We start from the raw sequence: 16,423 nt of genomic DNA, 5'->3' as shown, positions 1-16,423 counted from the left end.
CCGCCGCATCTCTTTTTTTTCCAGACGCAACTTTTTTTACCCGGCGCGATTCACAAAACTTGGCGTAACGTAACTTCGCGCAAAGCACGTCGGGAAAATCGCGTCGGGAGCATGGGCAGTACGTCCGGCGCGGGAGCGCGCCTAATTTAAATGTGACTCGCCCCTTTAGATTGGGCACGCCTTGCGCCGGACAGATTTAAGTTACACAGCCGAAAATTTCTAGGTAAGTGCTTTGTGGATCGGGCACTTAGGTAGAAATTTTGCGGCGGTGTAACTTAAATAGGAAGATTTAAGTTAAGTCCGCTGGCTGTGTATCTGGCCCTAAATTCCTAGACAGCTAACTGCTATACGTACTTTCACAACTTTTCACATATAACTTTGCCCCCCTAATAAAAAAAATGTAAACATGAACCAGCAATGTGGTCGGCTAAAAGCTTCTCATAACTGGGGAAATGAAACATAATCAAGCAGAATATACCATTTATTCAGTCCTTATCACCCTATGGTCCTTTAAACCATCACGCATTAAACATACCACTCTCTGCAGACCGAAACATCCAACAGAATGTCGCTCCTTGACATCAAGTTATATCAAATAGCTTCCCACCTAACCTAACCCAGGCTGATGTGTGCACAAAACCATGAAAAAGTAGTTGGTGCCTCCTGACTCACTGGCAAACATGCATTTACCACCCACAAAATATAACATTTCTTCTCCCCTCTTTTCTCCGTCCTAGGAAACTTTTTTTTTTTTTTTTTACGTTTACCTTCACTGATGCAGTAACATAGTGGCGTACTTCCTCAAGAATTCAACCTGACTTACATCTGACCAAACTTTCATTTTGGCACCCATGCAAATTGTTCAGCTTTCATACCACCTTCAATTCTTATTTGTGGTCTCAAGTTGAGCGTTCCATAACTTAAACACAAATGCTTAGACACATAGGAAAAAGATCTTAACACCCCCCCCCCCCCCCCCCCCGTACATCAACTGCACAAACTAAAATACTAACCGTTCCTTTTCTGAGACTTATTGGGGATGTGGCTTGGAGATGTGACACACATCCTCTTGACCTGGCCAGCCAAACATGCTTTCTGGACTCCGGTCCCCAAACACTTATTGGCAAACCCCATAGCAAAGGATCTTGTATTATCTCTCATATACCACAATGCACTACCTCTTAAAGTACATAAACAATCTATTGTGATCTACCTGGTCAATACAGCACATGCCTGAATTACTGCACTGTGGACGTGCCCTTACCCACCCACCCACCCAATACAACAGTGGTTCCACCTTATTGATAATAAAAAAATAGAAGTCCTCACCAGCTCCACTAAAGGTACTTGGCACTATTGGTTAGCCGACCCTTCTTCATAGAACAATATAAAAGCCTCCTCGCCCAGCCTTTCTCCCACGACGACACATAACTCCTGCTGAACCCCCCCACACACATCAAGCACTACCTGACAGCCCCCACTTCCATTCTCTTTTCTCTCTTCACTGCCATCCCAGCTTCCTGCTACCCATCTCCTTCCCCTATACCCTTCCACCATTTCACAGCCAATGTTGGGGTCTCCAGCAAACCCCTCTAGCACAACCCTTCTCCTCCTCTTCCCTGCTTCCCTTGTCTACGGATCTGCTGCCCTCACTCCTCCTACATTGCATCTGAGCACCACAAACAAAAATGCTATTAAATTCATTTTTAATATTCAAATCAAACTCACCCATCCATCTATGTCTCCTTTACTTTGCTAAGAACACTTTGAAAAACACTTCCTAGCATTTCTGCCAGTGGCCATCTTGAGTAAGGCCAGATGATTTATATAACATTTATTTCCTCTTAGCGCAGGCATGCAAGCGGGACGGGACGGGGGGGGGGCTTAGCTAAGAAGACCCCTCCTCTCCTCCCGAAGACTCCTGGGATGTATGACATTATTTGCCTAGGCCTGGAAACCAGGAAATAACTGAAATGTAAAATAAAATTGATTGAGAGAGTGAAATTTTTTGCTTCAAGTTCCATCCTTAACACACTTCTTTCTAACTTCTCTAAATGCAGTGCCCAACCCTCTTTTCCACCGCATTTGTTTCCTTTCCCAGCGCATCCCCAATAACACCATTGTTTTACAAGAGTTTATTTGTATGATCTCCCAGTATAACTTTGCCTTTCTTTTTTATATAATGTTTAACCACTGTTTATTGTGGACAATATTTCTGATTCTCTCCCTTTTCCAGATGCTACTTTTAAAATGAAAAAAAAAAAAAAAACATATAAAAAACACACTTCCCATCTTTTGTGCTTTAAAAAAAAGACAGTTTTTTCATTTAAAATACCACTTTTAAAAAATAAGTCAAATATTTATTTTTTGCATTGAATAAGGATGGTACTGTATGTCAAGCCAAATGTAAATACAGGCATACCCCACTTTTAAGTACACAATGGGACAGAGCATGTATGTAAAATGAAAATGTACTTAAAGTGAAACAATACCTTTTTTCACTTCTAGGGTGTAGTGGGGGGTCAGGGGCTGTTTTGGGGGTGTCAGAAGCTGTAGTTGAGGTCCCAGGGGCTGTAGTGGGGGTGTCAGGGGCACACTGGAACAGGGTGGGCTATACTCTCGGAGCTTCAGCTCCTTCTACTGTGGCTGCAAAATGTCTGTACAGTACTTGTAAGCCACTTTACATACACTCGTGGGTATGTCCTTACTTGCGAGTGTATGTAAAGTGAGTGTACTTAAAGCGGGGTATGCCTGTACTTTTAGCACATTTGATATAATTGTTTCGTATTTCCCTATTTTTTACAGATAAGAGGTTATATTTTTAAATGTGTGTGGTATCCCAAGAGGCAATGTATTTAAACTACAAGTATTTAAACTACAGTTGTTCTTTAAGTCCATATTCACTGCAGATTTAAAACAAATATGTCTAGTTCCTTTATTTTTTTTAATATCTCCCTGCAACATTCTCCCGGTAGTTTTAAAAACACAATTTTTTCTGGGAAATGTGGGCAGGCACAGGCATTGTAATGTGCCAACTGCAGTAAAATCATTTTATGCCAAAAAGGCCCCATACACATTGGTGTTAGAGGAAGAAAAACTAACACAGATATACACAAATATAAGAGATATGCAAATAATAAGACCAGATTTCTATGAGGATTGTGGTGTCTATAAGACAAAAAAGATATAACTTTATAAAACTTTAGAGAAAAGTTTTGCAAAACTCATATTCAGAATGCTATTGAATTTCCCCTGACTGGACTTTTAAGGCACTCGCATATAACCAAGTATTACAAAAATATATCATTTATTATGAAATTTAAACATAGAAATAAAGCATAGAATAAAATTGCGCATTAAAATAATGTATACAGTACAGCATGTGAGTTTTATATCAAATAATATTCACAATGAAAGACATCATTTTTCGGTGGATCACCCAACGTTTCAGAGAATCCAATCTCCTTCTTCAGTGGTGTGTAGAAAAATCAGACATGTGCCTATAATACATCAAACGACATGTTACCAGATTTAATAAAGATACATATGAATAATATAATATTTTTAATATTATCTGGTAACATGTCGTTTGATATATTATAGACACATGACTGATTTTTCCACACACCCCTGAAGAAGGAGATTTGATTCTCTGAAACGTTGGGTGATCCCCCGAAAAATTATGTCTTTCATTGTGAATATTATTTGATATAAAACTCACATGCTGTACTCTGTATACATTCCATTCATGCACAATTTTATTCTATGCTTTATTTCTATGTTTATAATAAATGATATATTTTTGTAATACTTGGTTATACGTGAGTGCCTTAAAAGTCCAGTCAGGGGAAATTCCTTTTTTCTTTTCTATAGCATATGGATGTGGCACATGACAGAGACAGGTACCGATCATTTTTCCCGTCTATACTCTATGAAGGCCCTGTTTGGTTCAGACAAGTACAACTCAGCTTTTTCAAGGGACTACGAATGACTGTTCTGAAGCTGGCTATGAACCAGACTAGATTTATTTATTTATTTTGGTGTTAATTTTTTGAGCATTAGTTCCATTCTCTAATGGCTGGTGGAGTCAGATAAAGGTTCATTTTCATGGGGAGTGGTTAACTGGTCACAGGTGCTTCAGGTTCTGTAGAACTCATCCCTGAGCCTGCCCTTTCCTTGAGCTTGCTGGAACTCTGACCAAGTGCAACTGGACTAAGTGGTGAGCTAAAAACAAGAGTTGAAAACAGGAGATTATAACAGGCGCCATCAAACCTGGTTCAACGCATGAGTGCGTTCTGGCTAAGGACTATCCATTTATTCCATCTGGTGTGGAGGAACCTAGCTGGGGAACGGAGGTTATCTATCAGTACTACATGTGATTTATTATTTGGTGTTCGGTAAGCAGAATATTTACTTGAGGTGGAGGTGCTTCAATCAGCTATCTTACACTTGCTGTGGATTTTCTTTCCAACACAACTCGGGTGCTTACATGAAGATTATACGTTCAACCATTTTTTAGCTGACCTCAGCTATAAGGACTATTTATTTCAGTGCACCATTTTTCTTTTGAATTTTTTCTTTGCACATTTAAGCACTTTGTTTATTGTGGTGTGTTTAATTTTACCCCATTATGTTGGTATTGATTCACTTACACACACCATACTAGCAGCGCAGCATTCATTCCTTTTACAAAGGTTCATTTTCGACTGTAGTAATGAGAAAAATAAAAAAAAGCAGATTTTTTTTTCTTGAATGGACAAATTTTTAAATGTAAGCGTGGTTTTTGTTTGGAGAAAAGATCATAATGTAATGGAACCTGTCTAAGATGTCTGGGGTTCCAATTCGAATAGCAGGTCTAGATGACATTTTAAGAGCTTTCAAATAAAACGAGTTGACCTAATGATGGCAAGAAAGAATGTTCTGATCAATTATCTTTCTACAAATGTTCTAACAAAAATATACTCAGGCGTGTCCAGCTTTAGACAAAGATTCCCACAGCGGGTCAGTATGGAGTAGAGCTGTTTGGTCATCAGAATTGCACTGGTTTAGGAGAAAAGCACTACGCTGAATGGTCATTCCTTTCTTCACACTTTCAAAGTATTTTCTGTTATTTTCTCTGTGTCTGATAAGTGCTTTTGTTACCTTTTTCTAGACGGTCAACAATGTGTAACCAACCATCCATCAACAAAGCAAGCATACCAGGTTTGTGGTTTTACAATTTTTACTATAAAATAAATATTGTTGTAAAATGCATATAATTTTTTTAGTGTCTAAGTCCAGCCAATTTCCTGCCAGAGAGATTAAACAGGGGGCAGCACATTGTTCCACATTACTGTCTGCGATTCAGGTGCTGTATGTGACTTGAAGGTGTATGTCAGCACTGGAATATATTGTCTGCTTGTTTGTATGGGATTACCTGAGATTTGCCGTCCCTGGGAAGCGTTACGCTCACACATGGTTATGTGGATTTGTACTTTAAATAAGAATTTTAGTAGTTTTTGTTCTTTGATAATGGTTCTATTTGTAGCTTGCGTTGAAAATACAGATAATAAATCAGGCAGCAACTGTCCTTAACGTGTTACTAAACCCACAACAGTAAAATCAGTCTGTATATGCAGTAAAGCATGCTTGTTATACTCACTGTGGAACTTAAGGAGTTAATGCTCTGCATTGTGTAAAACAAGCTGTCTTCCACTGTCCCCAATCCGACTCCTGATATTACAGAGCCTTGGGGGCACTCTGCACATGCTCAGTTTTTTGTGTATTGCTAGAGAGTTTTTTTCTTCTGGGAGGGTGTATGTGATCAGCACAGGGGCAATCAGCACTGACCAGACAGAGGGTCAGGGGTCATGCAGCCTCATTGGTCAATCAGAGGAGGATGAAAATTCCTCCTACAAGTCTTTAGCAGTGCTCAGTTAGACACTGATAGAAGTCATAAGACTGTTATATACTGATGAGAAAAGGTATTTAGCAGTTTGAATTTACTAAAATAATTGCATTTCCGTGTTCTGTGTACTGTGGGAGACCAGGTGTAACGGCTACCCACTGGTGTGAGGGTCTCAGCCGTTGGAGACGTCCTTTTCCCTGGCAAGCTGCGATATGCAGGTACCGCCGGTATATCCCATCGAATGCCCTTCCAAGAAACGAGACGGGCTACGTTTGAAGGGTCAAGCAGACTGACTTTATTTTCCACATTTTTCCTCCTTATATCTGGTTACAACTGTACAGAAACAAATGACACTCCCCCCCTCATCACACACTAAGGCTAATTACTAAACATTCTTTAATTAATAACAACAAAACCTTCACCCACTCCGTCTCCTAGGCAGACGTTTCGTCTCCGCATACAGAGACAGTGTTATCACACATAAACAGTTTTTAGCATGCATAATTATAGTTCTGAGAGCAGACCTGGGATTAACACCTGTCCATTACAACACCTTTATACAAGGACAATGGACTGTCTCCCAGGCCCTGACGCAATTAGCATGTCACTTGACTGAGTCATAGAATATTGACTGGTTGGGGTCACAATTAACCAACATCTTGTAGTCTCTCAAGATCCTGCAATTATTATCAATGTCCAGGCAGAATAGTCCATAATCCGTTACACTGCCCCCCTTTTGTGGAACACTCCGGCAGACCCGGATTGATCCTTTTCGGATCAACTTGGGGATGTCCGGTCTGCTGTTAGGGTAAAAGTTCCGTTTGCCTGGACAGTCCGTCGGCCTTCCCATTGGCTTACCAGGTCGGTAGCTGATGGTGACGGTGAATAATAGAATTCAATTCTGGAACAGTCACTTGCTTTGCTCTCTCAATGGCTCCCAAAACCTGTTGCTGATGCTCTTGGGACAGATATGGCACCACCTGGATGCAAATCCCATTTAATCTTTTGACAATTTCCGCCTGTTTGTGTATTTCAATGTTCAAGCCACAGGACATCTCATAATACATGACATAGTGTCGTTGCATCTCTGATTTCTCACTGGCCAACTTGTCACATTCCCATTTTAGACTGTGATATTGTGCCGGATCTACAGTACATGTCGGGGAAGGTAGTCTTACCTGGTTCTCAGCAGCAAGTGGGTTGATTCCAGCAACGCGGGTGGTCACGGCACAAGCAGCAGCAGGTGTAGGTAAATAAGCCGAAGTCAGAGGGCCAATGTCGTTGCCCAGCACCACCTCGGCAGGTAGGTTGTCCATGATACCAACTGTGGTCTTTCCTGACCCGGCTCCCCAGTCTAAGTGCACCCGGGTGGTGGGTACGCGAAATAAAGCACCCCCTGCGACCCGGACGGCAACTGTGCGAGTGGACACGTTCTCTGGCTTTACCAGATGTTTTTGAATCAGAGTGATAGTATTCCCGGAATCTCTTAGGCCTTGTGCTACTTGTCCATTCACTCGTACCTCCTGACGGTGATGCTGACGGTTATCCGGAGAGGCCGCTTGTATTGGGTCTGCCTCATACCAAATTCCCAGACATTCCTCAGGGCCCCCTTCGGTCTCCAGGCAGTGGTCCGCAGAATGACGTGATGGAGTGACCTCGGTGTTGGGTGTTGTGTGTCTCCAATTGTTATTTGTAGCTCTCAAAGGGCAATAACGAGCAATATGTCCAGTGTCGCTGCAGTGATGGCACGTCACCCTAGGCGAATCCCGGGGGTAGTTGCTAGGCCCCTGAGGACGTGGTGGGACTGGAGCCCGAAACTCTGGGCATGGGGTGACGGTTGGAGTACACGGTTCTACCTTCTGAGCCAGCCGTGTAGTACCCTGGCTTACTTTCCTTGTCTCCGCGTACTCATCTGCTAGCCGAGCCGCCTCGTTTAAGTTAGCGGGCCGGCGATCTCGTACCCAGTCTTGTATGTCTGCGGCCAGGTCTTGAAAGAAATGTTCCATTAGGAACAGCTGCAATACTTCCTCCCCGGTGTTGGCCTTGCACCCTTGGACCCAAAGGGATGCCACCCTTTGTAACTGGTTGGCCCATTCCATGTGGGAGTCCACAGCCATCTTCTTGGACTCCCGGAAGTGCCGGCGGTAGGCTTCTGGAGTTACAGCGTATCGGGTTAGCAGCGCCTTTTTAACTTGCTGATATTGTAAAATATCCTCTGGAGCGAGAGCCCGAAAGGCTTCATTGGCTTTGCCCGACAATTTCCCCGACAAAATAGTGACCCATTGGTCTGGTGGTACCTGGTGTAGTGAGCACTGCCTCTCAAAGTCCGCCAAATATCCATCGATTTCCTCCTCACTTTCTACAAAAGCTTTAAATGCAGTGAACGGTATTTTCTTTCCTGTAGCAGCAGGTGGGGGGGGGTAGGAACTGCAGGTGTAATGGGCTGTCTCGCTCTTACCAGTTCCAGTTCTTGTCCCCTCTTCGTTTGTATCTCTTCCCTTGCTTCCCGGAACAGCTGGTTGATTAGTTCCACGGACGTTTCTGGATACAAGGATAATCTCCGCTGTACAATCCCAGTAATTACATCTTCTTTGCTGACAGGTGCAAGGGGCTCCGTTCCTTCCATGGATCCATCCATTTCGTCCAGCTCCAGCAGTTCAGCTATCAGCTCCCTCCGTGGTCTGTTGCTGGCGCTCCTACCACGACTCTCCAATAGATCTTTCAGTGTGGATCTTTTCAGCCTGGCGTACTGCGACTCCATTCAGAACTTGCTCTTTGGATAAAAGGACCATCCCACTGCTGCCAACCAATGTAACGGCTACCCACTGGTGTGAGGGTCTCAGCCGTTGGAGACGTCCTTTTCCCTGGCAAGCTGCGAAATGCAGGTACCGCCGGTATATCCCATCGAATGCCCTTCCAAGAAACGAGACGGGCTACGTTTGAAGGGTCAAGCAGACTGACTTTATTTTCCACATTTTTCCTCCTTATATCTGGTTACAACTGTACAGAAACAAATGACACTCCCCCCCTCATCACACACTAAGGCTAATTACTAAACATTCTTTAATTAATAACAACAAAACCTTCACCCACTCCGTCTCCTAGGCAGACGTTTCGTCTCCGCATACAGAGACAGTGTTATCACACATAAACAGTTTTTAGCATGCATAATTATAGTTCTGAGAGCAGACCTGGGATTAACACCTGTCCATTACAACACCTTTATACAAGGACAATGGACTGTCTCCCAGGCCCTGACGCAATTAGCATGTCACTAGACTGAGTCATAGAATATTGACTGGTTGGGGTCACAATTAACCAACATCTTGTAGTCTCTCAAGATCCTGCAATTATTATCAATGTCCAGGCAGAATAGTCCATAATCCGTTACACCAGGTATAATGAATGTAGGGTCCTGGGTTTTGTAACACGTTAAAATATGAGTTTGTGTGCTGCCTTCACTGTATCTCACTAATTGATGTCCAAATTGGAGCAGAGCATGCACGGCTTCCACTGTATCTTCCCTTTTCCTGATTAAGGCTTCATATGAAAGCATGACCACTTTCACAGAAAAATAAAACTTACATGTGCATTTTCCTACAGAGGAGTTCTTTTTTTGGGGGATCATTTTACATATGAATAGTGAAAATATAAGTTGCGCTTTAATAGACATTGTGAAGACTTTGTAGCCATAAAGTAACGCTATAATGACTGAAGTACACAGGCTGCTGTTGATGACCTCCTTCTGAAAATGCTAGTTGCCCAGCTGGCATTCTCAGAGTTTAATATTGTTCAGTAAATATACCACAACTGTCCTTTTTCATAAAATACCATGTACTTATATATACTTGTTCTGGGTTGATGAAGCAGAAAGTGCAGAAGCCATAGAATTCAATAACATTTTTGAAACCATGTCAGTGGTAACAAGTCTATTTCTCTCATGACAGGTATTCTTTAAAGGTCTAGTTTACTTTGGAAGCTGTCTTTCCCTATGTCTGTTACTGGGATATACTGTATATGAGGGAAAGACTATGGCCCCTTTCACACTTGTGCAACTTGTCCTGCGACTTGGGTCTGCAAAGTCGCAGGACAAGTCGTACCCCATAATTTCCAATGAGTACCATTCATATCTGTGCGACTTCAAGTCGCACGACTTCAAAGTAGTCCCTGTACTACTTTGGTCTGACTTTGATGCGAGTTGAGGTCCATAGGCCTTAAGTTTACACAGGCATCCCCTGAAATCACGTCAAAATTGCGGTAACATTGCGGAAAAATCACGCAACTTTTAAGTCGCGGCAGTGTGAAAGGGGCCTATGGGTGGTACAATATAAAGAGTGTGCTGGAGATGTCCGCATTATCTGAGCCTTAGAAGGTCAGAGAGCAGAGCTGGATCTCCAGTATGGCCTTATTGATGGCTAAATACAATGAGAAGGACATGAAGAGTGGAAGGTGGGTATTTTTTCAGATGCTACTACCTTTAAGGCTCATGCAGACAGGCGCCTAGTCCTGTCCTCTGTGCTGAGCCACTGTCTGTTGTGTGTGTGCATGCACCTTTGAGTTGCCTGCAGGCAATCCATAGCAGCAGCTGTGCGAACGCAAATGCATGCTAAAATGCATGACATGCGGAAAGAAGTAGGTGATCCAAACGCAGACACCATGCATTTAGATCCGTGCACTGCATGTCAAAACTTGTGTCTATGCAGCGCCTGCAAGCAGCTTCAAGGTGGATTTACACTCAGCAGGCAGTGACTCAGCTTGGAGAATGGGACCCAGCACCCGTCTAAATGAGCCATTATGATTTCATTTACATGGGCATAGGTGTTTTGTCACGAAATGTAAGTCCTTGCTGGCAGAGCTAGCAGAAGATCCTGTGTAAAGTAAATTCCTAAAGATTCATACAGCGCTTGGATACATAGGGAGGTTTATTCACTAGAGGAAAATATACAGTGCACTAGAATCAGTCACTGTAGATCTGAGGGGTAGATCTAAAAATGAGGGGAAGCTCTGCTGATTTTATTATCCAATCATGTGCAAGCAAAAATGCTGTTTTTTTTTTTTTTTGCATGTCCCCCTCAGATTTAGAGCAACTGCATTGGCGGTGCACAGACTATTTACCTTTAGTAAATCAACCCCACAGTTCTTGGAAAGGCTTCATGTATGTAAGTGTGCTTACGTTTGCATATATTTATGTGTGTTTACTTGCATTTACACGCATGAAATCTGCAGATATTTATGGCCCCAGACACAGCCGTGTCCTACTTTTTTGTACTGTACTAAAAGCAGTACACATTTGTGTTTGTAGACACAGCTGTGTGTATAGCCCCATTGATTCCTATAGTACTGCATTAAATACACAGGGCAAGGTTGTCAGAATGGAGACGTGAAACATATTTTCTCTTGAGAGGTTTTTTTTGTTTTGTGTGAGCTACTTTTATTTTATTTTTTTTGGGGGGGGGGGGGATTTGCATAATACTTGAGATGAGTAAACAATTGTGTTTGACATTAGTTGTCACGTTGATGTAATGGTACTGTATTAATTTCCCAAAGGAATAGAAGATGGTCCACTTACCGTAGGGTATTTGGTGAACTTTAATCATTCAGTTATGTGAAAGCAAAAAAATTTTTTTTCTTAAGGCCGCATACACACGGTCGTTCCAAACCAATGAGAATGGTCTGATGGGCCATTTCCATCGGTTCACCGATGGAAGTGGCCTGATAGTCTGATGTGTGTACACACCATTGTTCCAAAAACCGATCGGGTCAGAATGCGGTGATGTCAAACACACAACGTGCTGAATAAAACGAAGTTCAATGCTTCCAAGCATGCGTCGACTTGATTCTGAGCATGCGCGGGTTTTGAACCGATGCTTTCTGTACTAACCATCGGTTTGGACCGATCGGGCAGTGGTCCATCGGTTCGATTTTAAAGCATGTTTTAAAATTTTGGACCGAAGGACAACAGACCGATGGGCTATACACACGGTCGGTTTGGACCGAAGAAACTGAACCTCGGTCCATTCTCATCGGTTTTGTCCGACCGTGTGTACGCGGCCTAAGAATCAACAATTATGATGCGCAAAGGAGCATGAACTATACCAGGCTATCAGATTTAATATTACTGAAGTCAGATCAGTAAAGGACGATTGTTGAACAGTCAGACTCATGCCGCGCAAACACGATTGGAAATTCCGAAACTTCTCGTCGTGTGTAGGCCCATTTGGAAATTTTCTATCGGAATTTCCGACAGCAAAAATTTGAGAGCTGGTTCTCAAATTTTCAGACAGGAAAAGTTCTTGTCGGAAATTTCGATCATCTGTATGCAATTTCGTTGCACAAAAATCCTATACATGCTCAGAATCAATTTGACGCATGCTCGGAATCATTGAATATAATTTTTCTCGGCTCGTCGTAGTGTTGTACGTCACCGCGTTCTTGACGTTCAGAATTTCCAACAACTTTTGTTTGACCGTGTGCAACACAAGTTTGAGCCAACATTTATTCGGAAAAAAATCCACGGTTTTGTTGTCGTAAATTCCAATCGTGTGTACGCGGCATCACACTTTGCCTCATGAAAAATAAACGCAGAACTATAGGTAGTAAGATATACACATAGGTGGCTATCTTGAGGACTATCATCAAACATTCTGGGCCAGATTCACAGATGAAATACGCCGGCGTATCTACTGATACTCCGGCGTATTTTCAAATTTGCCGCGTCGTATCTTTAGTTTGAATCCTCAAACCAAGATACAACGGCTTCTGGCTTCGATCCGTCAGGCGTACGGCTTCGTACGCCTTTGGATCGTAGGTGTAATACTTCGGCGCCCGCTGGGTGGAGTTTGCGTCGTTTTCCGTGTCGGATATGCTGATTAGGCGTTTACGACGATCCAAGAAGGTACACGCGTTCGTCGCATTCTCTTACGTCGTCGCTAGTCGGCTTTTCCTGGCGTATAGTTACGGTTGCTATTTCTTGGCTTATATTTAGACTTGCCATGTTAAAGTATGGTCGTCATTCCCGCGTCGAATTTAAATTTTTTTTTTTTTGCGTAAGTCGTCTGTGAATAGGAAAGACGTAACGCACGTCGCCGTTCAAAAAAATACATCGGTGCGACGTAATTTTGCGCAAAGCACGGCGGGAAATTTCAAAACGGAGCATGCGCAGTACGTTCGGCGCGGGAACGCGCCTAATTTAAATGATACACGCCCCATTTGAATTAGGCGGGCTTGCGCCGGACGAATTTACTCTACGCCGCCGCAAGTTTACAGGCAAGTGCTTTGTGAATCAAGCACTTGCCCATAAAACTTGCGGCGGTGTAATGTAAATGCAATACGTTACGCCCCTAGAATTCTATGTGAATCTGGCCCTCTATGTCTATAGCAAAGGAGTTACAGTATTAATAGGCTTTTCCCGCAAATGCTGGCTCTAAGCATAATGCCGCGTACAGACGGTTGTTTTTTGTGATGAAAAAAAACGTTTTTAAAAACGTCATTTAAAATGACCGTGTGTGGGGAAAACGTTGTTTTATGTCTTCTGAAAAACGACAAAAAAAAAATTCGAACATGCTTCAATTTTTATGTCGTTTTTCACAACATCGTTTTCTTTTTGTCATTTAAAACGATAGTGTGTGGGCAAAACGACGTTTAAAACAACGTTTTTAAACCCACGCATGCTCAGAAGCAAGTTATGAAGCGAGCTTGAATGGAACAGAGTGCCGTTGTATGTGCTGAACGTAACCGCGCTTTGCTAGAGCATTTTGAAAAAACGATGGTGTGTATGCTATGTCGTTTTTAAAAATGAAGTTTCAAAAACGTCGGTTTTTTTTCATCACATAAAACGTTGTTTTTTTCTATCACAAAAAACGACCGTCTGTACGCGGCATAAGGATTCAAATTTTTCAAAGTGTCTGTAATAAGAACTGTCTGTTAATGCAGAGAATCTGGATTGTTTTGAGAAGTTCATATTTTAAACATTTTTTAATAAAAAGGCCCAATGTAGTGCTTTCTTCTACCTCCTAAAGTAGTTCATAATAAATAGTCACTAATAGTGTTGCATTGGTTGCTGATACTTAGAATTTGTTATTACTCGTCATAAGCAAATGTTAATGAAAAAGTAAAACTGACTCATTGATTTGCTGTAATTACATTTTAATAATTGCCTTATTTAATTTGTTAAATTTGACGTAAAGACAAATGTGTCTTCTTGTTTAGTTCTGTATAGAATGGTGTGCCGGCGATCATTTCACTGAGACAGAAAGTGAAGGTGAAATATAAAGTTTTAGCGTTGTCACCAGATCAGAACATGTGGGAGAATCCTCCAATTGGGACACCTCCTCCTATGACAACTCTTCTAAGTTGGAATTTGTTCTATTTAGATACACTTCCTCTCACTTCCTGTACATATATAGCTTATTTTAATTTTATATTAATATTTGGTCAGAAACATGAAAATTGGTTGTGGTTGATTTACATTGCAGTTTTCTTTATTTTATTGGTGGTAGTAATACTAATAAGAATAATAATTGTTCGCTGAGAGGCTGAGCGGAGTGTCAGTTCAAGCACCTAGCGGATCCAGACTTTATTGTCGTGATGGCGCGGTGCCTGGACTGATTCCAGTGACGTCAGCAGACAGCGGACTTCAGTCCTTTCTCTGCTGAAAACGGGTCATAGGAGTGCAAAATGAATTGCACACCTGTGACCCAGAGGAGAAGCCCAGCAATGAGCTCAGGCTGGACTTCTCCTTTTAACTATAGAAGGCAGCATTCTCCTTAACATGCAAGTTACAACTGCAAAAAGTTCTCTTCCTTTAGTAAGTCGTGGATATATATAATTGTTCTTGGCAAATGTGGTATTAATCTGGTATTAACCCGGTGGGTTTTACTTCCTCTATGTGTCCCTGCAAAGGTAAAGAATAATGGGCTACTATGCATCGCATAGAAGCCCATTATGTGACACTTACCTGCAGGAGAAGCCCGCGATATCACCGTCTTCCATGCTGGCAGCGAGCATCCATTCTTCACTCCTCTTCTTCCAGGGGCCGCAAACTCCGGCTCTGTGACTGGCTGGAGTTGCGTGACGTCTCGGATCCGCCTTTATCGGCATGACCCCGGCTTGAAACGGCACAGTGTTGAAGGCGTCGCTGGGGGAATTTGCAAATATCTCCGAGACCGTGTAGGTCTCTGAGATATTGCAAGCACCTACAGGCTAGCCTTAATCGGGACTTACCTGTAGGTGTAACCTGCCCCCAAGGGTTTACAACCACTTTAAACATAAGGAAAAGTTTATATATACTCATATATGGTAAGACATAGTTATCTCATGTATATTACACATGGGGTTTGTATCACATCGATAACCGATGCTTACTCAAGCTATGAGTAAGCATCGGTTATCGATGTGAAACGCGTCAGCTCTGTTACCCCACTGTTTGGAATTTTTTTTTTGCTGTTGTAGTTTTCGTTTTACTGGAATAAAAGGCACCATTTTTTACACTTTATTGGAGTGCGGCTGTCCATCATCTCCTCCCTCTTATTTATGCTTTGTGCATTGCCTGCACCCATCGGGTTTTGAAACACACTCACCGCTGAAGTGCATTTGTCTGGAGCGGCGGTTTTCTTTCTTAATGAAGGATGAATGATAGAAAGTTTAGGTGGAATTTTAGGAAGACCGTTAAATTATTGGAACAGACATTTTTTAACCGTTTTATCCATTAAAGGATTTGCTATTTTGTCAGTTTTTTAATTTACATAGTTTTACTACACTGCACAACCAGCAGGCATGTACTGGCCATTGGGACTACAGGGAGTTTCCCGGTGGGCCGATGGCTCAGTGAGCCGGTTTCAGTGACAGCCTGACAAAGTAATGGCTGCGCGGCTCGCCCTCCACTTCATGCAGTGATGTGGGAAGTAGGGTTGTCCCGATACCACTTTTTTAGGACCGAGTACAAGTACCGATACTTTTTTTCAAGTAGTCGCCGATACCGAATACCGATACTTTTTTTAAATGTGTCCCCAAATGCAGCCATGTCTCCCCCATATGCAGCCATGTCCCCCACATATGCAGTCATGTCCCTCTAGCCATGTCCCTCACATATGCAGCAATGTCCCTCTAGCCATGTCCCTCTAGCCATGTCCCTCACATATGCAGCCATGTCCCTCACATATGCAGCAATGTCCCTCTAGCCATGTCCCTCACATATGCAGCAATGTCCCTCTAGCCATGTCCCTCGATGCGGCGGGGCGATGCGGCGGCAGCGGCGGGGGGGAAAGGGGGGGAAAGTATTCTATTTAGGTATCGGGGGTATTTGCGCGAGTACGAGTACTCCCGCAAATACTCGGTATCGGTCCCGATACCGATACTGGTATCGGTATCTGGACAACCCTAGTGGGAAGGATGAGAAAAATACAGAGGAGAATAAGTGAAATAATAAAAGAGGTGAGTGAGGACTCCTTATGTTATGCTACTTATGTTTTTTTTTTTTTTTTTTCACAATTGCGTATAGTTTATATACTGTTTTTATGCTTGTTTGCAAACTTAAAG

The 16,423-nt window shown here is 42.5% G+C and overlaps 1 protein-coding gene across 1 annotated transcript in view; it reads left to right on the top strand.

Annotated features, from left to right (window-relative positions):
• Nucleotides 1–16,423, top strand: part of LOC120928642 (cAMP-specific 3',5'-cyclic phosphodiesterase 4D) — a 418,990-nt gene that overhangs the window by 110,961 nt on the left and 291,606 nt on the right. The window contains exon 5 of the mRNA XM_040339664.1: nucleotides 5,153–5,202. Within this exon, the coding sequence (XP_040195598.1) occupies nucleotides 5,153–5,202 (50 nt within the window). The remainder of the gene's footprint in view (nucleotides 1–5,152; nucleotides 5,203–16,423) is intronic.

This window comes from Rana temporaria, chromosome 1 (genome assembly GCF_905171775.1).
Source record: "Rana temporaria chromosome 1, aRanTem1.1, whole genome shotgun sequence".
Classification (NCBI taxonomy): domain Eukaryota; kingdom Metazoa; phylum Chordata; class Amphibia; order Anura; family Ranidae; genus Rana; species Rana temporaria.
This window is presented reverse-complemented; position numbering and strand designations above follow the sequence as displayed.